Consider the following 26,450-nt stretch of genomic DNA (forward strand, 5'->3'; position numbering starts at 1 on the left):
AGGCCAAATGCTTTCTGAAACATAGGAGAAAGGACGTTATGATTCTGGGCCTCACCGATCTCAATCAATCTAATATCTTCGTTGACGAAGATTGGAACATCAAGTGCCTCATCGATCTCGAATGGGCATGCTTCTCACCCAGTGGAAATGATTCATCCTCCATGCTGGTTAACAAACCAGGCCATTGACTTGATCAGCAACGATGACTATGAACCTCTTCACAAACAATTCATGGAGGTCTTCGCAGAGGAGGAAGTGAAAATCGGATCACTGATCCCTCTTTCTCCTATCTTGCAACGGGGATGGGAGATTGGAACATTTTGGTATTCCTTTACGCTCAGTAGCCCTATGGCGTTGTTCAAAATCTTCTATGACTTCATTCAACCGAAGTTCTCGAGGACCCACGATGATCCGGCCTCCTGGCGGATTACTATGCCCTACTGGACATTCAGTGCTTTGGGTTTGTTGAACACAAGGTGAGGGATAAGGGACGATACGATATCGCGTTGCGTGAAGCATTCGAAACGCCAGGATCTCATCAGTAGTTGACTATAGTAAAAGCTCACTGGGGCCTTTGTATACTCAAGGCATAGTTCTGGGAAGAAATTAGAAATTAGTAGCAAGCAATTTATCTTCTATGTGGCCATTTCCAAGGCCTAAAACTTTTCATCTGGCCTACCTTTTGGCGGCTTATGGTATCGCATTTCTCTGTAGGCACCAGGTCGTAAAAACATGAAGGGATTCCTCTTTTTAATCACTATTCATCCCCTCTTCTCTATATTTACCTTGATTAGCTGAATGAAGGTGAGGGGATTCTTTCACCACGGTCATATATTCTTATATTACAAATCTCAACAATTATTTGCACCCCCGGAACCACACCCAACACCATAACTTTGGCCCATTCTCTAAGGACTTGCTGTCATGGTGACAGTCGGCTGGATATTTTCTGGTCGATAATCAGGATCCTCCGAAAAGCTCCATGCAGGCCGGAAGTCCATAGAGTCACAGTCGCCCTTCTTGGGCATGCCGAAGATCTCTGTTTGGTCCGGCAGCTTCTCAAACCAGCAAGTGCAGGTGTTGTCATAATGGCTTCCGAGGATCGACGTGTCGGTATCCTTACATTTGATGTCTCCGTGGTCCCCGTTGGAGCCAACGCCTGTAGGGTCGGAGTTGTCGCTGCCCACTGCCATCAATTGGTAGACCTGTATGCCAGGGAAAAGAGATATCGTTAGAATAGGGGACAGGGGGAAACAATTTTGCTTTTTGGGGGGTTCACATACCAAGCAGGTCTCCTTGAGACTCCCACCATACTTCTTGTCCGTTGTGTCTGTATCGCACTGTTTGTTCCATGTTAGATTATTTCACACATGGCATAGCTGACAAGCAGGCAGAAGTAGAGAAACAGAAGCACCACTTACGCTGTTCATAATCGTCCGGAGTCGGTCAATGCAGAGATCTGTGTCGCGGAGTCCCTTGCCCTTAGGAGGCCAGGTAGTGAAGCCCGTACAGCCGCCGCCGGCGAAATAAGCACCGATCCACAGTTTGTCTTTGCCGTCATTGATTTTGAAATCGCCACTGGCCCCAAGGGCCTTGCCCTTTCCATCTTTGGTCTGCCCCGTGCCTTGGTTAATCGGGGGAGTGAACACCGTATCCCAGAAACCTTCGTCCTTGCAGAAATCCTTGATCTTCTCATCGGCCTCGGACGTGGTGAAGGGGGATCGGTCCGAGGGTGCATCGCCCTGGCGAGCGCATTTGGGTTCCGGGACATGGTAATATTTGCTGAACGCCTCCATCTCGCTTCTGAATGATTCAGGGTAGTCTGAGTCGGGCGAGAGGGTCTCGGAGTCGGCTTTATTTGACAGCTCCCCGACATCCTGACCAACGATATCGCTGACTTCGGCACCTTCGCTGCTCTGTGTGAACTGGTCGAGGCGGTCTTGGTTGATACCAAAGGTCCCGTTGTCGCTGGTCAAGAAAACGGCTGATGATCTCGTCATCCAATCATGGGCTTCTTTGTCGGCTAGGGGTAGCCATGGGTATTGGTTGCCATCTAGCTTCGATTGCACCCACTTTGCTTTTTTTTTTTTTTTGTTAGTGATGGTCTAGATAGTCAATCTTTGAGGTGGTTATACATACCCAGAGCATACTGAGCATAATTGTCCGCTGAAGAGAAAACAATTAGCAAGAGAAATACCCACAGAGAGAAAATAGATGAAACTAACCATTCATAGTGATGGCTTCCTCCGCAATGGCCTGTCTCGCCGTCCGCGCGAGAATTTTGCAAGGCAGAGCTTTGTATGCGTCCATCTTCACCAATTTGCGATCATATCCACGGTCACTGCTTCGCTTCTTGTACTCGTACACGTGCATAGTCATGTCTGTAATTCGGCGGTTTTTGTTTTGTTTGTACGTCATCACCGTGGCATGCATCATCTCGTGGAGTATGATATACGCTATGTATGTCAGTCCAGGTACTTGGTGTCAAATGGCGAGTCAAGGGGGCCTTGATCTACCTTGGTTCCTATACTTGTCCAAATCATATCGCCATCGGAAATCATCTATGTCCTTCAGGTCCTTGATGGTGTCATCCAACTTCTTGTAGTTGAAGAAGATATCACAGAAATGCATGTTGGACACGGCATCAGCCTTGTTGTAGGGGGGAGCCGTATTGGGGTCTTTGGCATCTTTTTTCGTGTTCCACTGGTAGGCAGTCACTCCCCGGGAGCATCTGCTGCCGCTGTACTTGGCGTCGTTGCTATTGCCACATCGAGCATTCATGCGATAGCCTGGCCAGAACCCATTCAGTTGGAAGGTGGAAATATGCTCATATACCGATTTGATATTCCCCTGCCAGGCCTTGTTCATGGGGCTGGGACCCAGGTATTCCAGGGCGCCCGGGTCGTTTCCAAAGTCGATTTCTTTGACATGTTCTGCCATCTTGACTGCATCTGTATGGGCTTGCTTGATGGCTTTCTGTTGGGAGGAGCTGCAGTCTTGGAAGTGTAGCCATGTCCATTCTGCATGGACATCATCACCATCGTCTCGAGTCTTGATGGTGGTATTGGAGGCTGGGGCAGCCTGGGTGGCTCCCAGGAGCAGGGAGGACACAATGAGAAGAGATAACTGAGGAAGAATCATCTTGTCGGTTGCTGTGTGCTAATTCCTCTAGACGGATAGTAGTCCCTTATATAGTTTACCCTACTCAATACCTTGCGTATAGTAGAAGGTCGGTATGATTAAAACACTCTAAATATACTCAATCTTTCTGCCCCTAATCAAGTAAAATAAAAAAAAATCAGCTAGTGCTGCATAAAGAGGCGTCGAACTAAAAACGCACCTCGTACTCGAAATCCTTTGAACCATTGGCCCGTTCAACTATCGTCACATCCAAACATTCCAATTCAGTGCTGTAAGCTGCCGGTCTCATTAACGAGACCCTAGCCAGTGCAGGTCCCCGCTATGCTAACAATCCTTCCAGTCAAATAGCAGGGTCTGTTAGGGTCTGTTAGGGTCTGTCAGGATCTGATAGGCCTCTAATAATAGCTAGCGTTGCTGTAGTGCTCGCCAAGCGGCAGGGCGCCTAAGGCTGAGGCCGGAGGGTCTTGGCGCAGGGTTCACTGAGTCAAGCCAAGAGCCGGCACCACTTGGCCTTTTGAATCCATCATTTGGCCCCCAGACTGAACATACTACAATAGCTATCTGGAATTTCAGGTGCTTTTCTTTGCAGAAAACAAACCCTCCACACAACGTGGCATCGATGAACCTGGACAACCCCGGAAATCAGCCCCAAAGGGCTCGCCCAACTCGGTTATCGTCCACGATCATCAAATTCCTCTGGGCGGGTCTGGTTCTATTACTTGCCCTGCTTATTAGTTTCATCTACTCCTCTCGTCAAAGTCCCCTCTCTCCAGATACGGACAGCTCATCTGGGAGTGACAGCACTGCATCTCCCACCCACAACTGCTTGCTCCCTATTACCCGCTATGACATCTATACCGGCCAAGTAGCATGCTACCCATCCTCGGGTGGCATCTGGATGGCCGAGCTAGGCCCGCTGGAGCTACAACACTTGAACATCAACCGGTTCGAATCCACCGAGCGATCCTGGAACCAAGCAGACGAGGATAAGTTCTGCGATCAACTGCGGCCGTTCGGCGGATCCTGGTATACGCAGTCTGCAGACGACCTCTGGGTCGGAGGCGAATGCCATGAACTGCACGAGTTTGAGCCCGCCTTGTCGATCCATCGCCAGATCGCATTTCCGGAAAACGGCGGCGTATGGGTTCTAGCGATCGAGGGAGATGCACTGTTTCCGCCTGGGATGGCGACAGTCCGGAATGCGCTCACTATGGAAGAGCGTTGCAAGGCCCTCGAGAAACTGGGCGCTGTCTTTTGTGCGGATTTGACGAAATGTTCAGCCCTCCAGGATCTATCGCAGCAGCCATCCCAACTGGTACGAAAGAAGAAGTTGGACGATGCTCCAACTTGTGGTGGGGCCCTTTGACTTGAATCTTGCTACAGTCTTGGAATCACACTTGACGCTGTGTTTGATGTCTCGAGACTGCCTATGAATAACGACCTGGGATTTAATGAGATACCAGCCGCTGACCCTCGCTTCGCTCGTGTGGGATTAGGAAGCATAGTAAAGAGTAAATATCGGATTTTAAAGACTGGTTCTCTTTCTTCTCCTTCTTCTCCTTCTTCTCTTTCTTCTCTTTTATTCTTTCTCTATGCTTTTTTATTTTTATTTTTATTTTGCGCAACAGCCCTATATCCTTGGAGTCTTATATTATAAACCCCGCTCTTGCTGGGGTTTGGTCTTTCCTACCAAGAGAACCCTGGAAACTGTGGCTTTCTCGATGATAACATGGAGGTTTTTTGGATACCACCCCACGGAGTACAATTCATTTCGGACGATTTACCTCAAACTAAAATCCGAGGTCAGCATCCCTCTAGAGCCTTGTGAAGGGATGCTAGGGTTTGGAGATTCCCCGAACTAATTCAAGTACCGGCTGCTAAAGGCCTATTTTTGGTGCCAGCATCTTGGCATGGTTCTTTTGGCTTGCAATGGACCCCAATATTCCTTGGCGGAGAATAGCACTAATGCAGAATGTGTCCAACACGAGCCGCGGAGAGCTAAATTTACTTGGTGATTCATGAAGCCTGTGATGCCTGTATTGCAGAATAGACATGGTCGGGATGCTAATGGATAGGATGTAGTTGTCTCTAAGTATAGGTGGCATTTACGGGCTGAGCCTAATGGAAATTATGCCCAGGATGTCTAGAGCCATGTGGGAAACGGTCTGTTTATTTGGTCGCGTTCGAAATTCCAAGTTCAGCTCCCTGGGGTCGAAAAATATATATCTCCCCCACCTTTAGATGACAGTTATTCTTTGAGAGGCCACTAATAATATTCTAATGCTTAAATTGACTAGTATGCCCTCTGAAAAACCATGGGTTTACGTTTGAATAGGAATACAGATAAAAAAAAAAAAAAAGTGGTTGTGTAGTAGTCAAATATATTCGTCAAAAATCGTAAATGAAATTGAATTAGCAGATTTGTGCAAACACAACAAATGGACACTATGGCCGAGTGGTCTTAAGGCGTATGGCTGCTAATCAGCAAACCGTATTCATTCGTGAGCCAGGGTTCGAATCCCTGTGGTGTCGTTTATTTTTCTTCCGTTTTTCTTCCGCTATGCTATACAGCAGCAGTAACCAGCCGCCGTTTTTTTTCTCTCTTTTTTTTGCTCCTCCTTCTCCCTTTGTATTATAAATAAACCAAGTAAATTCTACTATTAGTAGTTCAGGTCAATAGACTCTTTATCGACTATAAACTTTATAATATACCCAACCCGCCTTAGAGGTAGTATAGAGACAACCCTAGAGTCTCTGTACTAGCTAATTTTAGTTTTGCTAGCGTACTACATGGGCTATTATTCCTCAAACCCTGCTATGAAAAGACGCTGTGGCCGAGTGGTCTAAGGCGCGGGACTGCTAATCCCGTCCATTCGTGGGCGTGAGTTCGAATCTCACCGGCGTCGAATTTTTTTCTCCTTACACTTTTTGCTTTTACTCCTTGCTGGTCTATTTTTCGTTACTGCTCTCATATGTAGATTTCTTCTCCGTCCAATTACCTACTTGCCTGCCCCCTTTCCTACTCAGCTGTAAATTAATGATCATGTTTTAACATTGCCTACTCTTTCAACAATTGTCAGTTATGCCTTATCAACTCGTATAACCTTTACTAGTAAATTTTCAACCACGGAATTAAATCCATAGACATTTTAAATTATCGGATAGGACCATAGCACTGCCGCAAAAGTGCTTTCTTAAACAATCAAACTTCAAGATTTCCTTTGTCATGAGCACCCGCAATCGAACTTCGATACCTCACCTGCTCCTGCTTCGTCTCCTGACTACTTGACCCTTCATTACGAAGGTGATTTTTCAAGCAAGCTCTCGCCTGAAGCCGTCTCTTTACACCGAAACGTGAAGCTGATTTGCTCATAAGCCATCCATGGATCTTCAACCAACATGACCAAGCGAAGGAAGCTCAACTCCATTACAGAGAAAAAGGCCACCCACGACACGGACCTGCCTTGTTCCGAAACGATACCGTTGCGGAGGAAATTGCCCACTCAAAGGAATGAGCAAAATCAGTTTACAGCTGCCGCCAAAGAAGGGAACAGTACCCCAAGCGTAAGCGATATTGTCCTCGACGATCCACTATTTGAAAACTTCAATGACGAGGATTTTATTCCACAAACACTCGATCTAGTCCCCGAAGAACTCGATGAGTTTGACAGTGAAAGAGAAAACCCCGAAGATGAACCCGAAGATAAAAAAACACACCACGGCTATGAATCTCCTACTCTTTTAGGTGTGGTAAAAAACCCCAGTGAAGCAGAGAGAATCAAGACTTGTGACGACAGAATGCAAAAGGCTGTTGAATTCCTGACTGGGAAAGCTAGACAATCAAAAGAGGAGGGTACATCGTCTACGGAGAGTGGATGGATAAATTTGGCCTTCATCATTCCCATGAGTCGCTCATCACCTCTCACGATCTTCAAGATTTTCCAGCAAATCATTCCGAGCTCTACCCGAGCAGCTTTACGTTACGATCGAATTACCACTGATCACTTGCTGTCCCTTCCCGAGGTCGACAAATCATGCCAGGATTGCGTCGGTGTGTACCTCAACTGCGCAAGAAGGCTCGAGCCTCAACAGCCAGATGCAACGGACACTGTCGTCGTCAATGATACAAATGGTCCCGAGTCCCAAGTTGTTGACTCTGTGTATGCTGGTTCAAGCACACATGATCTTGAGAATCGTGTCCGTCACCAAGAGAAAGAGATCAAATACAAGAACAGCGGTAAAAGACCATATCGCCAACAAGTCATACAGGAAGATAGCCTCCAACCAAACTTTCGCGTGGTGGCTGTCTTTCCAACGCAGATCCCAGAAATTGGAGTGTTGGGCGCAGATGATGGCTGGCTCATTCGCCTTTTGGAGACGGTGATAGTCATGTTCTTGGACGCTTATCTTCCTCCTGATCCCAACTCCTTTCGTATCCGATATGGCGTGGGACCTGAAGAATATTTCAAAGCCCTTGATCAATGTGGTATTCCGCGAACCCATCTGCGTCCTTTGAATAAGGCTTTACCAACCAAACAAGCAGTCAGAGACCGACCCCGGAGACGTCAGTGCCGAAATTGCAAGACTAACCAAAGCCTAGCGTGGTACTACGATATGGTTATCTCCGATGTGGCGACAATTTATTTGTGCCGCGCATGTTACACCTATAGGCGCAGGATTGCGACCGATAGGCCGTCATTTCTTTTTAGTCGTCGAGCCCCAAAACATGGACCTTGCTCAAACTGCGAGATAACAGTATCTTCTCGCTGGAGGTGGCATCCGACAATTGATGGACTCGCTTTGTGCAATACTTGCTATACTTGGCTCTTGACCCAAGGGAATGACCGCCCCGAAGAGGTTTGGCTGCGGAGAAGGGATGGAAAGTTTTGCTTGAATTGTGAGACGACGGAAACGTCTAGGTGGGTACCAGTTCGAGGCTCCGAGGGGAAAACGACAGGCAATTACTGGTGTGCTGCATGCTCCAAGGAACTTCGGAGAGCAGAGGACCGACTTGCGCGAGTTTTGGGGTGTTATCGATGTCACAAATGTGGTACGACGGATTCTCCTCTGTGGCCTGCCCCCCGGACCTGTCAGCAATGCTATGATGATGAAACAGTGGACGACGATTTGAAACACAAACGCGATAGATCAACTTGCTTGAACTGTGGAGTGAGCTTCAACAACAATACCAGGAAGCTCTGGTGCCAAATCCTGCAGCAATGGTACTGCAACGCGTGCTATAAGTGTATCAAGAACCATCGATGCCATCGAGTGACAGTTCACCACCTCAAGGAGCTTGAAATTCGGTGCGAGACATGCCAAGCTCTGTGGGCACGGCGTTGGAGACTGTTCCCAGAAGACCCATTGGGCAATGAAAGCCACGGAAGGATCCTATGTGGGAGATGCTTTCGCCGGTGGGAGGAAAACAAGGAGAGGCCGATTGATTTCCCTAACAGGATTAACTACGAGGCCAATCCTCGGGATGTCACTTTCCAGGACTGGATAAAACAACAGAAGATCTGTCGAAATGACATTCTTGCCAGCTATCTTCTTCGCATACACGGCAAGGTCATGACGATTGATGATATGCCGGAGCTCCGGGTAAGGCTACAGGCACTCAAACTATGGGAGGCGCGCACGGGAGAATAGTTTGAACCTAGGAAATTTCCTACTCCTTCAAACCGAGTAGATTCAACTCCTAAGCTCCACTCAAATAGAACGAGAACGAATTATCATCAGCTAAAAAGGCCAAATTTAAGCCACTACGAGAATCCGGAAGAGGTCCAAAACACAGTGTTTTTCATTGAATGTGGATACTTGGACTGGTACACTCTAAATAAACCAGTTGATACCCAAACAGCCCCACAGACCTGATTCTGGGGTTGGGGGCCCAAAAGTGAGAGAGATTTGAAGTATAAGTCGACCACATTGCCCTCTTTTCCCGCGAGAGCAACACTCGGAACCTGATTGAGACCTCCTCTCCGTCAAGTCAAACCACAGACAGATCCATATCTCTGACTCCCCCCACACAGGACCTGTGGAACAAACACAGCACACACAAAACCATGGCATCGAACTCAGCTATACCGGTCTGGTTCATCACCACCGCCAGCTCAGGCTTCGGTCACGAAATCGCCAGCGCAGCCCTACAACGCGGCCACCGTGTAATCGCCACACCGCGCGACCTAACCAAGGTCGCAGACCTCTAGTCGCAGGGCGCGCACACACGCTCGCACTAGACGTGACAGCCCCGCTCGCGCAGATTGAAAAGATCGCCTAGCAAGCCACAGAGACCTACGGCCGCATCGACTACTTGATCAACACAGCAGCGTATATCCTCGAGGGCACGGTCGAGGAAGCGACCACCGAAGAGGTGCAGCAGAAATTCAACGTGAACGTCTTCGGCACAGTCAACACGATCCGCGCGTTTCTGCCATATCTGCGCGCGCAGCCGGTGACAGAAACCCGGCCGCGCGCCACGATCGCGACATTCGGGAGTCTGGGTTCGTGGCAAGGCGGCGCGAGCTATGCGTTCTACGGCATGACCAAGGCTTGTATGTCGTCGCTGGCGGAGTCACTGGGAGCAGAGCTTGCACCCTTTGATATCCGCGTGACGGTTGTCGAGCCAAATATTTCCGGACGGGGGGTTTTGAAGGCCGGTGCTAAGGTCTCGACGCAAGCTCGGATCCCTGCTTATGAGAATCAGAGTACACCGTCTGGGATGCTGCGCAGTTTCTTGCTTACTGCGGATGGCACACAGCCGGGGGATGTTCGAAAGGGCGTCGCTGTTTTGCTTGATATCCTGACGGCGTCGGGCGTGGCGGAGGGGAAGGAATTGCCTGCGCGGATTGTTTTGGGGAGTGACTGTGAGGCTGTTGTTAGGGATAAGTGTCAAGGTACTTTGGATTTCTTGGATACTTGGGGTCCTATTTCTAGGTTGACGGACTATGCGAAAGAGGCGTGATCTGTCATCTGTTAGATAATTTTTTAGATACGCGCAAAGAATAGATCCATGGGTAGCTTTTTAATATTTTTACTTAAGAACTCTGAAGGTTATTCTAGGTTGAGGGATGTAAGACTACCCAAGTTATGGAGCAGACTACCTGCATACATTCTATCTGTCTACGAAAAGAGACACGAGCAGCAAATAACCAAATAACAGAAGAAATTCTATTGAGTATGCTTGGATCGGCGTATGCAATTCTAAAAGATGAGTCCCATAGTCTATACAGAACTCCCAACAAGGCAAAGCGTAAATGTACATAAAAAGAGAGAGAGAGAGAGAGAGAGAGAGAGGCCCAGCCTCACTCCCAGCGGCGCCACTCCGCAATAGCCTTCCTCATCTCCTCATTGCAATCATAGCCCCTTCCCTCAGCATCAAGCAGCTCATCCGCGCGATCGCGGAACCGACGCTCCGCCTCGAACCGGCGCAGCGTCACAGAGCGCAGCGCAGCGAAATCATCCCGGTCAACAGTATCCCGGAAACGCGCACGCATGCGTGCCGAATACAGCTGGCAGCTCGCCTCGCGGCAGTTGTTGGGCCCGTCGCCGGGGAGCAGGCGCATAGCAGTCGAAAACATGCGGGCGATGGGCCGACGGGATTTGGCGAGCGGCCACACGACCTCGTCGTAGCAGTCCTCGCAGACGCAGAGCTCCGGCAGCGACGGGATGTAGTGCCAGGTGGTGAGGACGGGCTTGTCGCGCGGGCAGTCGCGGAGAACGACCTTGCGCCGCGCGTAGGCGATGAACGGACGCGGGTCCGGGCGAGAGCGGGTTGAGCTGGCGTCGGCGCGCGAAGCGGCGGCGTCGAGGAGGTCGATGTACTGCACGAAGCGGGGGCTGCTAGTGAGGAAGTTGCAGACTCGTGCTTGGGGCTCGGGACTTGCTTCGAATGTTTCTCGGTGGCTGGGCATGAGGATGCGCACGTTGCGCACGCAGCTGCCGCAGACTTGGAAGCGTGGTAGGTATTTACCTGTGTCTGGGTCCACGATGCGGTACCAGTTTTGCTCGCTGGCGATGCGGCCGGGACAGCCCCGTGCCCCTGGAGGCGGGCGTGTCATTTGATATAGCATCTCGAGGCTGTCGTGCTGCTTCTTGATCATCTGCGCCCATGCCAGTCGTGCCCAAGGGTTGGCGAATGCGCATCGCGTCTTTTGGTTTGGGGGTTTCACCAGGCTTGGGATGAAGAAGTTGCGGTAGCGGGAGTGTGCGACCTGGTTCATGCACGATGGGCAGATGTCAAGGTGTGGGAGCCCCCTGAGGGTATACCAGTCCTGATAGCCTGCCACGGGGACGGATCGTGGACATGGCGACACGCATAGCCCTGCGGGGTTGGAGGCCTGCTGTGGTGCACTGGACATGCTTGTTGGTCGACTGGATGCAGTGGAGGGCTGGCTGCTCTGTACAGATTGAGCCTGCGACCTGTCTGAGGCGGACTGTGGGGTGGTGTGTCGCCTTAACACTGTCTGGACCTCATCAGAGGACCCAGGCCTCAAGGGCTGCCGAGTTCCCGACGATGATCGTATCCCGGACCCGCCGGGAGGAACAGGGACTGATGCAGTTCGAGGGCGTGAATATGAGGAGCGCTGACTCGTGGCACGGTAAATTTCTTGTGATGGTAAAGAGGGTGCTGATGTACGGTTTGAGTTGCCCGACACTGTGCTAGGAGGTTTCACGCTTGCAGCTCGGGCCCGTGACTCGGCGTCCGACATAGACCCCGACTCGCGGCGTTCCTGTCGCTGGCGAAGCTTTTCCTCAATCCGCTCTGCAAGAGTAGGCCCAGGGGGCAGTGTTTCGGGCATTCTCATAGACACAGTAGATACGGACGGTGGAGACCCACTGCCACGGGTGGGTAGTGTTTCGGGCACTCTCGTAGACACGGTAGATACGGACGGTGGAGGTCCGTGAGACAATGGTCGGCTGCGAGCGGTGGTTAAATCGGATTGATATCCAGACCTTGGCCCCGAGCTGTTCTGGCTTGCAGTCGAACAGGCCGCAGAAGAGGGACCATAACGTGAGCGTGCGCTGTTCGAACGACTCAACGGCGCCTTGGGTGGGTAAAGGGAGGGTTGATTGTACATGGGGCCTTGAGAGCCCTGAGAGCCTTGAGTCCATGAACGTTCGGAAGCAGCTCTTCCACGTGAATCATGAGGCGCAATTTGTACCGGTTCTCCATCCCGGCTCAAATAGCTCTCCCTAGAAGAACTAGAAGGTGGACGCAGATCGCGGCGCGCGCTCGGCTCACGACTGGGCTGACGACTGGGCTGTTGGTGAACCTGCGCTCGACCATGCATCTTGCTTGAAGTAGACGATGACATAGACCTAGGGCGGTGGACCGACTGAGATCTGGAGGTTGTGGGAAACACGGGCTCATGGAAACTCCCCGGCGGCGTGGCTGGCCCCGTGCTGTCGTCGGAAGAAACGTTGCCCAGGCCAGGCACACTTGGGACGCTGGGAGGGCTGGAGGATGCAACAGAGTTCTCGGCTGTGACAAGCACCGGATGCTGGTCCACCGTGCCTCTTGCACAGGTACCCTCAAGCCCAGGCTTATCGCCGAGTTTGGACATTCCATGGAGCTCGCGGGACAGGGCTTCGACCTCGTCCTCGACGCGAGGCGCCGGAGGCCATGGGGGACGTGTGCTTATGCTTCGGCGGGAAGATGGCATGGTTGCTTAATAGTTTTGGAATCGCACACAGACAGAGTAAATAGCGTTAACCTGTTGCGATGAAGTGTAGAGAGGAATGGTCTCGGGATATGTTGTTCATAGTCTTAAAATAGTCGGACTCGGGTGTGAAAGAAGAGGGCAACAATGAGCCCCGAGGAGATTTTTACTTCAAAGCAAATTCATCAAAGAAGGGAGTTTTTCAGTGCGTGGTACCCGGGTGTGCCAGGGTATATAAGTATTGGTGTACAGTATCGGGCACCATCCTGGGCAGAGAGCCCTGATAGGGCCGCACCAGCGATTGGGCGAAGCACCAGAAATAGCATCAGGCCGAAGAAGAATCACGAGTGCCTTGTTTCCCTTTTTCTTTTTTTGTTTGTTGATATAGTTGAAACAGGGGGGCAACGAAACAAAGGGGCCAGTCGAGAGAGCCACACCCCACGGGTGTGGCTATGGGGCCCTGAATCAATCGGAGTCAAAGCGGATCCCAACTACTGGGGGGTTGTGTTTCAATAGATTTATATAGAACGACACGACCACTGACAACAGAGGTCGGCCAGAATAGCGGGGATCATTCTATTCCTTGGGGGCGAAGGATCCATAGATGTTTGGAGAGAGAGGCTTCGTAAGATGTTGGAAACATCAGCACGGACACTCGTGGCTCGCACTGCGCGGGGGAAATCCGGGTATAGCCGTGGCATGACTGGCATGACCCTGAAGGATGCGATGAATGATGCAAAACACATTGGCACTTGCATCGGGGCCAACAGATATAGCGTCTTGCAATGGATCGCTGACGGGCCGGGGCGCTTTAGTCCCTCATGGGCTCGGGTGGCTTGCATCTCGTTGCTCTGAGTCGCTGATGAGCCCCCAAAACACACCGGCGGCAGATCTGACAGGCCTCGTGGAGGCGGATCACGGCACGGCCGTTGCAAATGGAGGCTTCCCCTGTCTGAGGAGTCTCCGGAGGGATGGGAGTGGCTGGAGGTGCATCATCCGGGCATTGTTATAATAGAGCCATTATAAGCCCCAATGGTACCGTGACTACCCCCCGCAAGGCATCCTAGTTTCGCGAGGCGCCGCAAGAGGATGATGTTGAAGGAAGCTCGAGGATTTGGCCCCGATCGGCTCGATGCAGATGGGAATGGCGTCACCGAGGCTTGACAATCCACTGCAGCAATTCTGCTTCATGCAATGGCTCAGGCCCTGAGATAAGCACCATTCGAGGGAATTGGTATATCAATAGAATTATCCAGAAAGAGATAAAAACAAGCAACTAAATATAGAAATCAAATCAACTCTCCAAAATGAAGCACCGCGGGAAGAACCCGCACTGCGGGGAGATGACAAATGCCTGTTGATGCAATCCACTCCGATGAGTTCCCCCCTCTTGTCCTTGCGATTCTGACATGCTTCGCTCGTTTCTGCGCAGTACGCCTCGTCTTACGGTTCTTCGCAACCAACTCGCACCAGGACCTTTCACGCATACGCCTATCCGTACCATGTCCCTCCCCACCACCATGAAGGCCGTCGTGGTCGAGCAGACCGGCGGCCCGGAGGTGTTGCAGTTCCAGACAGCATACCCGGTGCCAACCCCACAGGAGGGCCAGCTGCTAGTGCGGAACAATATCTCTGGCGTCAACTTCATTGACACCTACTTCCGCACAGGGCTGTATGCCTCAGCCAAGCCCGAGGTGCTGGGCCGCGAGGGTGCCGGCACCGTCGCGGCAGTGGGACCCAATGCCAGTGGGTTCCAGGTCGGAGACCGCGTGGCCTGGCTGGCGACCAGCGGATACGCTGAGTACACTGCGGTGCCGGCGGCCAAGACGGTGAAGATCCCGGATGGGGTGAGCGACGAGGAGGTCATGGCCTCGTTCCTCAGCGGCTTGACGGTGCTCTCGTTTGTCAAGGAGACTTACCCCGTCCAGAAGGGCGAGTGGGTGCTTGTCCATGCGGCTGCTGGTGGCGCTGGCTTCCTCATGACTCAGATCCTCAAGACCATCGGTGCCAAGGTTATTGGTACTGCTGGTGGACCTGAGAAGTGTGCGCTTGTCAAGGGATTGGGTGCTGATGTGGTCATTGACTACCGCAGCGAGGAGGGCAAGGACTGGGTGAAGAAGGTCAAGGAGGCGACAGGAGGCCGTGGCGTCGATGTCGTCTATGACTCCGTCGGCCAAGATACCTGGGAGGGCAGCTTGGAGGCTGTCAAGCGCAAGGGCACCATCATCTGGTTTGGCAATGCGAGCGGGCCGGTGCCTCCTCTACCTCTTCCGTATGATCATTCTCCTTGTATGGAACTATACCAGATGGACAGTCATGCTGATGAGCTTTTTGTTAGGAAACTCTCCCCCAAGTGCGTCAAGGTTGCTCGTCCCACCCTCTTTGGGTATATTGAGACCCGGGAGGAGTTTGAATACTACACCAACGAGCTTTTCAGCCTGCTGAAGTCGGGTCAGCTCAAGACTAAGATCCACAAGGTCTACCCACTCGAGCAGATTGCCCAAGTGCACATTGTATGTGGCTACATACTTCATTTTTCTGCAATTATGCTCACTATTTTTACAGGATCTCGAAGGGAGAAAGACCATGGGAAAGCCTCTTTTGAAGCCCTGAATCTGGGAGAGCGTGGATCAAAATAAGTACATAGATGTCAATACCTTGCAATGAGATGCTACAATTCTGGCTTTGTAACTCAAAAGCATGAATATCTATAAATTTTTTCATAACTCGCTCTGATTTATGGCTCTCTCTCTCCCTCTCTCGATTGTTTTTTTTTTTTTTTTTTTCTTTTGTTCTTTTCTTTTCAATCCTTGTGACTGCACGAGATCTGCGCGAGTTTTGCATCACTCCTCGCCCATCGACTCCTTGTCCTGGCATGTCATAACCCCACAGTATTACCAAGACTCTTCCTCTTGCATCTTGTCAACCTTCTTGGGAGGAAGACTCTTTGGCTCTTTCCAGCCCATCATCAGATCGTTGGGGAGCACCGTATAGAAAGACGCAAAAGCAGACTCGACCGCATCAAAGTAGAACAGCCCACAGTTCAGCTGCCATACCGACGCATTGACCTTCATTCCGGGGTAGCAGTGAGCAAGCAGATTAGTTTCCAGAAGGAACTCAAACTCATACGCGGGGGCCATGCCCTGATTCCAGTCCCGGCGCTCCCGAGGACTCAGGTCGAAATCAGGCTTCGCGGGATCTTGGAAAGACCTGACCTGGATTTTGCCGAGGGGAATTAAATCTGGGGCAGAGCCCTTGTAACAAGCATAGACTTCGGGGTCTGGCCATACGATGGAGATGATCTCAAAGCCATTGATATCCGGGATCTGCATGCCCCGCAGAGTGCCGTTGCTCTCCAGGATTTGGAATCGAGTCATTTGCTGACGGGAGCTGCAGACCGCGAGCGCAAACTTGACTACCTTGCGCGCAAAGTCGTCAGGAATCGGCTGTCGTCTTTCGGGAATCCAGTCCTGTCCATCGCCTGGGACACTGAAAGAATACCCGCCGTAAAGTGTGGCGCAGGCCTGGTTAAAGCTACCTGGACCCTCGGCAACAAACTGCTGGTTCTTCCACAGCTCGACGGTGGCCAGGTCACAGGCCTTGCAGGCCTTGTCGATGTTCTCCTTGTATTCGGGGCACACGTCATGGTAAAGCAGGTATGACAGAAAATTGCGGATGGTCACTGTTGCAAGTTTGATCTTTTCCAGGGATTCCGGATGGAAATATGCCGGAAAAAAGGAGGTGCTGGGGATTGAGGTTAGCCGAACGGTTTCCAGGAATAGCATGCCGAGATGCATGTAGTTTATCAGGAATCCTTGTACTTACAGGAAGCCTCGCACCACTTCATGGAAATCCACATCGAGATTCATCTGGCTGAATGGAACGCCGGTCTGACTGCGTGCCTTGATGGCATCTTCCTTGTCCATGTCTCTCAACTCTTGCGGAGTCACGCCGGCAAACGGCTTGGGGCCGACATTGACACCGCCGTATTTCAGGTACTTCACGAAGATGCTGCTTCTATCATTCTCGAAGCGGCGCTGGGATTGGTAGCGGCTCAAGGCCTCGTCAATTCGGCTGTAGAAGGGTAATTAGTTGCTGAATTGCTGATGTCTTCAATTCGTTGTCCAAGCATCTCACATGATGAAGGGAAGTTCACTGCCAGACAAAGTTAGTAAATATGTTTCCATTACCAAGCGCAAGGCCCACTTACGGGTCATAGAGCTCACAAAGCTCCTCATACTCTTCGGGAGTGACAGGAGCATCGGCATAGAAGTCCTCGAATCCAGTGGGCTTGCCCTATTGAAAGAACAGAAATTAGTGACGGGAGTGTGAGAAAACATCTGTCACAGAGTGTATCTTACCTGGCCTCGCTTGCTCTTGGGCCGTCTTTTTCTGCTCCTCTTTTTTGCCTTCACGTCGAGGATATCTGGCATGGTTGAATTGGTATGGTCTTCATCTTCCAGCGAGTTGGGATCAACTCCGGATCTGGGATCGGGCTGAGTCTTGATCATTGGGCCCGCCACATCATTGTCCTGGACAGTCTTGGGGGAGGTTTTGGGTTCCTGGTTTGCAGTTGGAGCTCCAGAGTGACGGGGGATTGAGGCATCCCACGTCACAATAGGCTTTGCTGGGCCGTCCATGTTGAGGCAGCTGGCCGTTTCTTTTGAAGGTAGAATGCAGTTGAGGTAAAGAATGAAGGATGATGACAGACTAAAGTATGAGTAGGAAGGAGCACTAAGGTGAATGATGAAGAGCAATAAATACTAAGAGGCCTAGGAATCCAAGGTTGTCTAGCGAAAAGTAGACCCAGCCTGGAAGTACGCGCGCAAACATCGTGAGAGTGGCGCTAATAATTATTGTAGCTGAGTAGTTAAGAGGCAGACGGTCAAAAATAAGTATTTATTGAATAAGAGAAATTTAATCAGCGGTACTAGAAAAAGTAACGAGAAGTTAAGGTATGAAGCAGAGGAAGTATATAGGTAGGAAGGTTAGAGTATAGCGGCTTTCGCAGATCGGAGATAAGCACTGATGGTCCCTCTTTCGCCTACTCCTTTCCCCGGCCTTTTCAGCCCCACTAGGCTCTCCCTATTTCCACGTTACTTCCATATTACTCCCACGTTATTTTATATTATTTCATATTATTTCATATTATTTCATATTATTTTCATGTTATTTTCACGTTACTTTCACGTTGTTTCGACCTTGTTTCAAAGTTGTTTCCACACTACCATTGTCTACTTTTCGTCTTTTGCTGTCTTAAGTTCCTCGATTCCTACTTGAGTCATCCGGAATGCTGTGACGGGACTTGCTCGCCGGGTCGCAGCACAATCCCCCCTCAAGATGCCACCCTCGAAATCAGAGAGTCGGAAGACACCACAGCTAGGCAGTGATGACCTGGTCCCCTTTGATCATGTTGCCGCCGGACAGTAAGTACTTATTCCCGCTGAATGCCAGCTACGCGACGATCTCTCAGGACACCTCTGAGATGGTGTCGCGTGTGGGGTTCAGGAGGCGGAGGAGTTGATGATGACTTCAGCAAATGCTAATTGTCCTCTGGTAATCTTCTAGCGAGGGTGTCCGCTGCACCTTGTCTGGATCGCTGATCGCGAAACCCTGCACACCGCAAGAGGTGGCGTTCTACGAGTCTAGTCCACTCCACCCGGCCTTCCAGGAATTCATGCCCCTCTACATTGGCTCGCTCTCATCTGCTGGACAGCAGCAACCGCTGGCGGTCGCTGCGGCCCAGGAATCCGGCGCTGTATTTCTCCCCACCCCCGAAGACTCGGCCACCACCTCCGTCGAGCCTCCCTCACAAACCCCCGCCGCGGCACACGAGGCCGCGCCCACACCCACCAAGGAGGAAGGTTGGATTCCTTCTGGCGGCAAGAAGTTGGAGACGGGCTTGTCAATCGTGTTGGAGAATGTCGCCTGCGGATTCCGGCGGCCGAATGTGCTGGACGTGAAACTCGGGGCGCGGCTATGGGCCGACGATGCACCGCCTGCAAAACGAAACAAGCTCGACGCCGTGTCCAATGAGACTACAAGCTCCAGCTTGGGGTATCGCATTGCAGGCATGAAAGTGTGGACTGGGCATAACGGCGAGACCGATGAGGGTGACCGCACCGACCCGTACGCCACCAAATACGAGGGTGCCGAGGGCGCGAAGGGAGAGGTCATCGAGAAGGATGGGTACCGGCGCTACGACAAGTGGTATGGACGGTCTTTTAATGATCAGAACGTCAGGCAGGGGTTTGAGACCTTTCTCGCTGGCGCGAAAGCGGGCAGGGAGGATCGGTCGACGCTCGTTGCGCGGCGCTTGGCGGAGGAATTGAAGAACGTGCAGCATGTCCTCGAGTCCGAGGAGAGCCGCATGTATTCCTCCAGTGTTCTGGTGGTTTATGAGGGGGATCCCGAAGCGATGGAGCACGCTCTCGAAGAGGAAAAGAAGATCCCGGAGCCCGGCTCCAAGGACACGGAGGAAGATGATGAGGAGGAGGACTTTGAAATCCCCGAGGAAGCATTAGAGTTGGTTGATGTCCAGCTCGGGAACGGGAGGGCCCAGCAAGCGATCAATATCAGCATCGATCCTCAAACCGCACCCATACCGGATCTGGGTGACGAGGACGAGGAGGAAACCCCCAAAGTCCATGACCTCCGCTTGATCGACTTTGCGCATGCCAATTGGACGCCTGGGCAGGGCCCGGATGAGAACATCCTCAAAGGAATTCGCAGTCTGGTTAAGATGTTCGAAGAATTGGCTGCATGAATGCCTCCAAATGTACAGGGCCGACGGTTGCTGGCGGCCGTTGGGCCTTGACTCACATATGGCGAAAGTATATTGGACCATGTTTTCATTTGTCAATTAGCCCACATACTGCATTTGAGCCTTGCTATTTTCCACCAATATTGTCTATATACTTTATTTTTTCGTATCTACATCTTGCAATGTTGTATAACTGCCTTTGTATACCGAGGGCTTGATGACGGCTGACATAAGCCAACCGCCGAGACTTCCCCGGGGCCGTCTTCAACTTTCGCGAAATCCAAGCATCGGACTGCCTCAACCACAATGCTCCCCACACGCGCCCTGCTGGGCCGATCGGTCTGGAAAGGTAAGGGATTGATGCCTCTAATAATCAGGTCCCATGAACGAGAAAGAACAAACCGACTTGCTAACACCGTCATCCAGGCCCGAACATCGTCCCGTACGTGAAACCCGCCTACAGCATGCCCAACCCCCCCATACAACCTCGACTCTGATTCGAACCGAACCATCATTATATCGGCAAAGAAGGGAGAAAAGAAATACTAACCTGTTGATCCGGATTTAGTCTCGCGCTCCCGCGCACCAACCCGCCCCCCCGGGCACGCCTCCAATCCGCACGCAAAAGCGCGGCGCAACGATCCTGCCCAACTTTGTGGGCTTGCGCTTTGCCGTGCACAACGGCAAGACATACCAGGAATTCAGTATTACCGAGGAGATGGTCGGGAGGAAACTCGGGGAATATGTTGCGTATGTATTACCCTTGTGTTTGGCATATCTGCTCTGCTGGTTTGCAAAATTTGAAAACCCCAGAGTGATACGTGTGTCTTCGGCGATGATTGGAAACCAGGACATGACTGACCTGCTTGTTTTCACATTTAGGACCCGCAAGCGCTTCACCTACAAGATGTCCAAGAACAAATAGTCGAATCGCAGGCTGGTCGATGGATATGCGAGGCTTTTCTGTTTCTGGTCTGGAATGCTCTTCTTTTGGGTTTTTTTTGGCACCAGGTCGAGTGCCATACTTCCTGGGATGCATCTTTCGAGCGAGAGATGGGCCAGCACTCTATCTATAAAGATGGATTAGGAGTGCCGCACTTGGAGGCGGCTTTGTTTCTTTTGGCATTCTGCCGTGTACAGATATACTGATGTTTTCTCTTTTTATGTGCAATTAGCTACCTGTGGGATGGAGTTTGCCATGGACTTGTCGAATAAATTCGATTGCATTCACTCTTCTAAATGCAGGGATCTTGGCCAGCTCCGGCATCAAATAAAATAAAGAAAGAAAAAAGAACTCCATTTTCTGATCTCATCCCGCCCATCAAGCCTGGCCATATGGCCGAATCAGTACGCCAAAGCACCGGGAAACCATCCCATCAGTCGAAGGGCGACAATGTCAACACAAAGAAAAAGAAAAGAAAAGAAAAACAACCACCCCATGCATCATATCACCGATAAAATTCCCCGCGCTTAACAGTGACCCCATACTCGCTAACCGCCATCCCCAGATCCTCCATGGTCAGCACGGTACGTCCCTGCCCAGAGCCACCGGAGCCACCACCCCCAAACCCCGGTCTCTGGATGCCAAGGTGCGTGTTGCCCTTGTTGCTCTTTCCGCCTTCGCCTCCGGCCACGCCGCCGGGGGCAGCGCCGGCGCCGGCGGGTGCGCTGAGCCCCGCGGCGGCCGTCAGACTGCCCATGGGGTTGTTGGCAGAGGAGCTGTTGGAGGCGCGGATACGCGCGTACTGGTATGAGTCGGCGGCCAGGTCGGAGACGAACTTTTGCGTTGCGAGCGCTAGCAGTCGCGCCAGATGCGGCGGCGTTTGGTTGGGCCCTGTGCCTGGGGGGGGAGACCGGCCAGTGTGAGGTAGTGAGCTGTGACGGCGTCGGGAATCTGTGGTAAGAGTGTGGTCAGCTTCTTTCTTTCTTTTGTCACGTTCTTTTTGTTGGCTTCGGAGAAGTAACAAAATGATAAAAAAGAGATCACAGTAAGAGACGAAAAAGACAAGAAGAAAGCAGCCGAATGCAAAGAAAGAGAGAAAGAGAGAACCCAACATACAATCGGCGCATAGTCATCCATCTTGCCCAGGAACTCGCGCAGGCTCGTCTCCTTCTTCGAGGGCGCCGGCGCCGGCGCCATGGGGTCATCAGCGACAGCCTCGGGACCAGCAGCAGCAGCACCACCACCATTTTCGTCCGGGACAGTATCCGACGCGGGCTGGTTGTCAGAGGTCATATCGACTTCGCGATCGAGAGAAGCTTCAAGATCAGGTTCAGGCTTGATGGAGGCGTCTGGTGCAGAGGACGAAGCAGCGGCATGCTCTTGTGACCCGTTCTGGGGAGGTGGATGAGGAGGGTGAGAGTCGGCCATGGCGGTCGCGCGCGGGGGCGGGGGATCTTATATAGCGCAGGGGTTGTGTTTTAGTGGATTTGTCCCCCCTCTTTGGTATTGCTTTCAGCCTTCTGCGCTAATCCGACAATCGATTGCAGATTGGATGTGACACGGCCGAAGCGTTGCGAGGGTTCGGCAGATTCCCTCGGGCGGTGCGCGACCCACTTGGAGACCTTCTTGGGGGCCGCTACTCTATATACTATCCATGGACGGCATACCTTTGAGTATTGCCTGTAGTTTACTCGAAAGTGATATAAGAAATACAAAGGAATGTAAACTCCAATTCATGTATGTACTCGTACATTTCAAGCAATGTTCCACAACGCCGCATCTCCGTGATAACGCCATGGGCTTGGGGAAGCAATCCTATACATAGTACAAGTCCCCGATTCTCACAAGAAAAAAAGATCAACTCCCGAATGCTCCGAGCCCCATGGGATAAAAAAAAAAAAACAAGGCGTGTTCAGAGAAAAGAAAAGGAAAAGAGTAGAACAAACGGAGCAATGCAACTCGGCAAGCCTACTGTCCCAGCTGCATATTGGGATCAATGTGGTCGGGCGTTTGCGAGTGTTGGTGCTGTGGGTACTGGCTGCCATGGACCTCCTGGCTGAGGGTCTGCATGAGGTTCTGTTCAGCGGTTTGGTCAAAGACCGATTGACTGCTGGCATCCGGCAAGCTGGGCGAAGCGGACATCTCATGACCTGCCACGGGCGGCGCATGGGCTCCGGCCAGGGCCATCATGCCCTTAATACCCTCCACATGGGCCTTATCTTCCTCGCCCTGCTTCTTCTGTCTCTCACGGGCCTCGCGCTTGGCCGCCTGCAAAGGAGCCCGGGTCTTTAATTCGCCAGTCACAAATTTCAGATAATACGGGACTTCGATCCCACTCTTGAGAAAGAATAACTTGAGGTTGCGTGCCTTATCTTTGAGCTGCACCTGGTTGCGGTCCTTCAAAGCCTCGCTAATGGTGCCTCCAGGCCCGAACATGGCAAGAATCTGACTCCAGTGGGGACCCTTGACCCGGTCCAGTCCGGCCATCAATGCGTTCTCTTCCTCGGTGGTCCAAGGGCGGCGTTGACTAGGCAGCCCGGATTTGCGGCTCGTCGGAGATGACTTGGCAGATGCCGCCATGCGGGCACGCTCATAGAGAACTTGGGTGGGCTGCGATTGAGAGTAATGAGGAATTCCCGGCATGTATCCATGGTTGGAAGACATGCCATTCGTTCTGGCCTGCATCGCCTGCGCCGCATTGGGATTGTACTGTTGGAAATTAGCCTGCAGCGGGCTCTGCTGAAACGTGAGCTGCCCAGAATGCTGCGACTGGTATCCGCCAGGCGGGGTGGGACTGTGTTGATATGGCTGAGCAGATTGGCCGGGTTGCTGGGCTGCAGTATACCCGTGGAGATATTGGTTGTCAGATGGGCTCGCTTGCTGGGCTACTTGCGGCTGCGGCGGCGGGGGCTGCGAAGGGGACTGGCTGGCCTGAGACTGTGCCTGTTGCGGCTGCTGCTGGTGTTGATGTTGCTGCTGCGATTGCTGCTGGGAACGTCGAAGTCCATGACCTTGCAGAGCTATTTGTGCAGCACGAGCAGCACGGGCCACAAGATCACCGTGCATGTTTCGGTCCACGGGGACTTCGACCTGCTGGTTGACCGAGAATTGTCCTTGGTGCGTGGTATTGAGTTCCTGCGCATCGCCGCTAGAGCTTGATGGCCGGCGTCCTTTGACGATCTTCTTCCCCTAGATGGTGTGAGCAGATGAAGATGGCCAAGACAATCGGGGGGGGGGGTACGAACCGGTTGGGCGCTGATGGTCTCAAAGTTTTTGGAGATGTAAGAGCTGAGATCCCGAAGAAAATCTTCCCAGCGATACTTGTCGGGCATGGTTCTCAGTGCTTCTTCATTGTTAATGTCGCCAAGAAGAATTTCCCGTCGGGAGGTGAGTCGGTTGACAAAGTCGGTTTCGCTAGGAGCCAACTGCCGGGTGCCTGGACGCCGTGCCAGCAATCGCTGCTCCATGTCGTCGGGGAACAGATCATAGAGAAGCTCAGTCCGAGAACGGGATTTGTTGTTCAATGCTGAAATGAATGCCTGGGTCTTAAGTTCAAGGTACAGAGCACCTTGAACCTTCAACAGGCGGCCACCTTCAGGGACAAACACATCCAGGAAGTGTTCATTCAATTCTGCAAAACCAATTTCCTGGGAGCCGAAGATGCTGGAGACGAACGAAGCCAAGTTCGCCTTGCGGATGGTGTCCACCTGAGAGGGGTCGGTGATTTCGAGGTCGGAGGTTTGGAGGAATGAGTGTTTGATATTGTATACTCTCTTTGTATGATCAAAAAGAGAGCGCATGGTTGCGTAGGCCTGGCCATTCTCAGATTCGGGCTCAGAGATCATCGCAGTGAGGTCTTGGTAGGTGTTTTTGGAGAGAAAGGATAGGATTTGAGTAGACTAAAACACCGGGAGATATTAGACATAGAAAAACAAAATACAATCAAACGCAAAGAAACTCACCAGATTGTCCAGAATCGGCAGGCTCTGGATCTTTAAGTGGGAGTTGGCCTTGAGGAAAGCAAAGCCCTTGGCCCCGTTGAACTGGCTCGATTGCGGAATTTCCTGCTGGCCCAGCATCACAGAATGCTCCTGGCGTTCAGTATGGTCCATGATCTCCGAAATGATATTAGCCATGTCGGGATTCACCTCAGTGTCACCGTCCTCGGCTGCTACGGCCTCAGTGGACTGTTCCAGCTGGCCATGCCGGTCGCCAGCATGGTCGGCTTGCTCAACGCTGTCCACTACGCCTTCTCCAAGTGCTGTGGCCAGCTCCTCCTCGATTCGGTGACCCGGACCCTGCTGGTCCGTCACCGACATGGACTCGGGAGGCATGGAAAGCGCTTCATCCGGGCCGGAACCCGTGCGGCGCTTTTTGGCCGCCGGAGGTGAGCCATGTTCCTCGTTGTCAAAAGGACGCGGAGGTTTCTGATCTAAATTTACAAGAAAAATCGATTGTTAGCATGAATTATACTAGGGGTTCTCAAGAGTCAGAGGTGGATTGCGAGGGGGGTTGGTTGAGGCGCGTCGGCGTCAGATCAAACAAGATGGACGCGACGACATCCAACACCAAGACTTACCAGGGTTGGTTTCATCGGGAGAGAAAGAAGGAAGATCCAGAGAGCCCTCACCATCAAAAGATGGCTGCGGACCACGAGTTTCGACCATCTGGACTCGACAGCGGATTGGACTATCAACTTCCAAGAGCAGAAATGAGGGCTTAGGGTAGGGGTAGGGCGCAGATGTAGGGCTCGCAGGAGGGAGAGGTGTGGAAGGATGCGCCGATTTTTTTTGCCAGGCGGTCAGCCATCCCGGATTATATTTCCTCCCGGGAGGCTGCCTGGTCGACATTCGATCCTGTGCAGTGAAAGGATGAATAGCCTGGTTTCATTTCTGTCTAAGACAATTACTTAAGATGGTGCTTAAGAGGAGATTGCAGTATTTACCATGTTCTACTAGACATCGGAGTATATATGCACATTTTAGTGTATCAGGGCATTAAGCTAACAAAATAATAGCGTATTAGAGGGTTTATTTTTTTTTTTTCAGTGCCCTTCAAGATTGATTTGATGCAGTAAGTTTCCTTCACAAGCATTGGAAGCCCATGGGGTTGATTCTGGCGTATGTACTTCATATATAGTGCCTGAGGCAGAAGAATATTATCCCGCAGATGTGGACCACTTGTGCGCGTCATCGACGTGTGCGCTGCGTGCAACCCTCAAGATAACGCAACAAGAGCCTAACACAAGAGCAGAAGGTTACTTTGATTCTAGCCCGAGGTAGGAGCTGTCATGGCCTCCTCTTTTGACCTGTCAACCAAGGTTTTTCTAGTACTTAGGGTTGTATAGCCAGACCAGCAATAGGGAGCTCAACAATTGGAGCTTGGTTAAATCCATGATGACAGTGGAATCATTCCCCTTTTCAATTGAATAGGAATTATGTAAAGTCCTGGGAATTTTCGTATTCTTTTCTGTGTTCGCAAAGTTGAGCTGTTGTCAGGCACACTCTGAGCAAGGTGGAGGAGTATGCGGAATTCTTCCCCAAGAGCCCCCATTTCTTGATGGATCCGACATGTCTCCACCCAGGGCAGCCAGAAGTAAAATGCAGCTTAAGCTTAAATCTCTTCAAATCCTGGATAGACGAATTGAATGCCTGTTTTCCTTCTGCCCAGCATGACTGATTTCCGAACGCGGATGTATGAACCCATGGCTAAGTTCCCTGACATCCGCGAAGCCCTAACACACCTGGATCTCCCAGGGATCTCGCCCACACACCCTAGTCCAGGGTGAGGCCCCGATTCTTTTTATTGCATGGTGCTCCCTCCTGTAGTCTGGTGTAGTTTGTATCCGCATTTACCCACAGCTTCGTTGGGGTGTCTGTTGCCCCCTGAGGAAACCCCAATTGTCTTGCCAGGCTTATTTAATTCAATGGTCTGAACGCCC

General features: G+C 51.6%; 12 protein-coding genes across 12 annotated transcripts; 7 read left to right on the forward strand and 5 right to left on the reverse strand.

Annotated features, from left to right (window-relative positions):
• Positions 1–38: 38 nt before the first annotated feature.
• NUU61_007821 (uncharacterized protein) lies at positions 39–480 on the forward strand (the record flags this gene model as incomplete). The annotated part of the gene is given in 2 exon segments (XM_056658346.1): positions 39–167; positions 181–480. 2 exon segments carry the CDS (start codon positions 39–41, stop codon positions 478–480), a joined length of 429 nt encoding a protein of 142 aa, XP_056508639.1.
• Positions 481–908: 428 nt separating this feature from the next.
• NUU61_007822 (uncharacterized protein) lies at positions 909–3,141 on the reverse strand (the record flags this gene model as incomplete). The annotated part of the gene is made up of 6 exons (XM_056658347.1): positions 909–1,205; positions 1,284–1,340; positions 1,422–2,023; positions 2,140–2,166; positions 2,226–2,456; positions 2,517–3,141. 6 exons carry the CDS (start codon positions 3,139–3,141, stop codon positions 909–911), a joined length of 1,839 nt encoding a protein of 612 aa, XP_056508640.1.
• Positions 3,142–3,760: 619 nt separating this feature from the next.
• Positions 3,761–4,507, forward strand: NUU61_007823 (uncharacterized protein; the record flags this gene model as incomplete). The annotated part of the gene is made up of 1 exon (XM_056658348.1): positions 3,761–4,507. One exon carries the CDS (start codon positions 3,761–3,763, stop codon positions 4,505–4,507), a length of 747 nt encoding a protein of 248 aa, XP_056508641.1.
• A 2,033-nt stretch (positions 4,508–6,540) lies between these two features.
• On the forward strand, positions 6,541–8,272 carry NUU61_007824 (uncharacterized protein; the record flags this gene model as incomplete). Its single annotated transcript, XM_056658349.1, has 2 exons — positions 6,541–7,705; positions 8,061–8,272. 2 exons carry the CDS (start codon positions 6,541–6,543, stop codon positions 8,270–8,272), a joined length of 1,377 nt encoding a protein of 458 aa, XP_056508642.1.
• Positions 8,273–9,206: 934 nt separating this feature from the next.
• Positions 9,207–10,105, forward strand: NUU61_007825 (short-chain dehydrogenase; the record flags this gene model as incomplete). Its single annotated transcript, XM_056658350.1, has 2 exons — positions 9,207–9,335; positions 9,422–10,105. The coding sequence occupies 2 exons, from the start codon at positions 9,207–9,209 to the stop codon at positions 10,103–10,105; spliced, it is 813 nt and encodes a 270-aa protein (XP_056508643.1).
• A 340-nt stretch (positions 10,106–10,445) lies between these two features.
• Positions 10,446–12,806, reverse strand: NUU61_007826 (uncharacterized protein; the record flags this gene model as incomplete). The annotated part of the gene is made up of 1 exon (XM_056658351.1): positions 10,446–12,806. The coding sequence occupies one exon, from the start codon at positions 12,804–12,806 to the stop codon at positions 10,446–10,448; it is 2,361 nt and encodes a 786-aa protein (XP_056508644.1).
• A 1,406-nt stretch (positions 12,807–14,212) lies between these two features.
• NUU61_007827 (quinone oxidoreductase family protein) lies at positions 14,213–15,416 on the forward strand (the record flags this gene model as incomplete). The annotated part of the gene is made up of 2 exons (XM_056658352.1): positions 14,213–15,316; positions 15,369–15,416. The coding sequence occupies 2 exons, from the start codon at positions 14,213–14,215 to the stop codon at positions 15,414–15,416; spliced, it is 1,152 nt and encodes a 383-aa protein (XP_056508645.1).
• A 281-nt stretch (positions 15,417–15,697) lies between these two features.
• NUU61_007828 (uncharacterized protein) lies at positions 15,698–17,443 on the reverse strand (the record flags this gene model as incomplete). Its single annotated transcript, XM_056658353.1, has 5 exons — positions 15,698–16,547; positions 16,629–16,877; positions 16,941–16,958; positions 17,014–17,099; positions 17,165–17,443. The coding sequence occupies 5 exons, from the start codon at positions 17,441–17,443 to the stop codon at positions 15,698–15,700; spliced, it is 1,482 nt and encodes a 493-aa protein (XP_056508646.1).
• A 700-nt stretch (positions 17,444–18,143) lies between these two features.
• On the forward strand, positions 18,144–19,569 carry NUU61_007829 (inositol polyphosphate multikinase; the record flags this gene model as incomplete). The annotated part of the gene is made up of 2 exons (XM_056658354.1): positions 18,144–18,229; positions 18,372–19,569. The coding sequence occupies 2 exons, from the start codon at positions 18,144–18,146 to the stop codon at positions 19,567–19,569; spliced, it is 1,284 nt and encodes a 427-aa protein (XP_056508647.1).
• A 379-nt stretch (positions 19,570–19,948) lies between these two features.
• On the forward strand, positions 19,949–20,491 carry NUU61_007830 (mitochondrial 37S ribosomal uS19m domain-containing protein; the record flags this gene model as incomplete). Its single annotated transcript, XM_056658355.1, has 2 exons — positions 19,949–20,008; positions 20,135–20,491. The coding sequence occupies 2 exons, from the start codon at positions 19,949–19,951 to the stop codon at positions 20,489–20,491; spliced, it is 417 nt and encodes a 138-aa protein (XP_056508648.1).
• Positions 20,492–21,014: 523 nt separating this feature from the next.
• Positions 21,015–21,937, reverse strand: NUU61_007831 (putative TFIID and and SAGA complex TAF10 subunit; the record flags this gene model as incomplete). The annotated part of the gene is made up of 2 exons (XM_056658356.1): positions 21,015–21,488; positions 21,626–21,937. 2 exons carry the CDS (start codon positions 21,935–21,937, stop codon positions 21,015–21,017), a joined length of 786 nt encoding a protein of 261 aa, XP_056508649.1.
• Positions 21,938–22,477: 540 nt separating this feature from the next.
• NUU61_007832 (uncharacterized protein) lies at positions 22,478–25,176 on the reverse strand (the record flags this gene model as incomplete). The annotated part of the gene is made up of 4 exons (XM_056658357.1): positions 22,478–23,698; positions 23,755–24,408; positions 24,472–24,941; positions 25,089–25,176. The coding sequence occupies 4 exons, from the start codon at positions 25,174–25,176 to the stop codon at positions 22,478–22,480; spliced, it is 2,433 nt and encodes an 810-aa protein (XP_056508650.1).
• Positions 25,177–26,450: the final 1,274 nt, after the last annotated feature.

Source organism: Penicillium alfredii, assembly GCF_028826965.1.
Source record: "Penicillium alfredii strain IBT 34128 chromosome Unknown utg000010l_segment0_segment0, whole genome shotgun sequence".
NCBI classification, from domain to species: Eukaryota; Fungi; Ascomycota; class Eurotiomycetes; order Eurotiales; family Aspergillaceae; genus Penicillium; species Penicillium alfredii.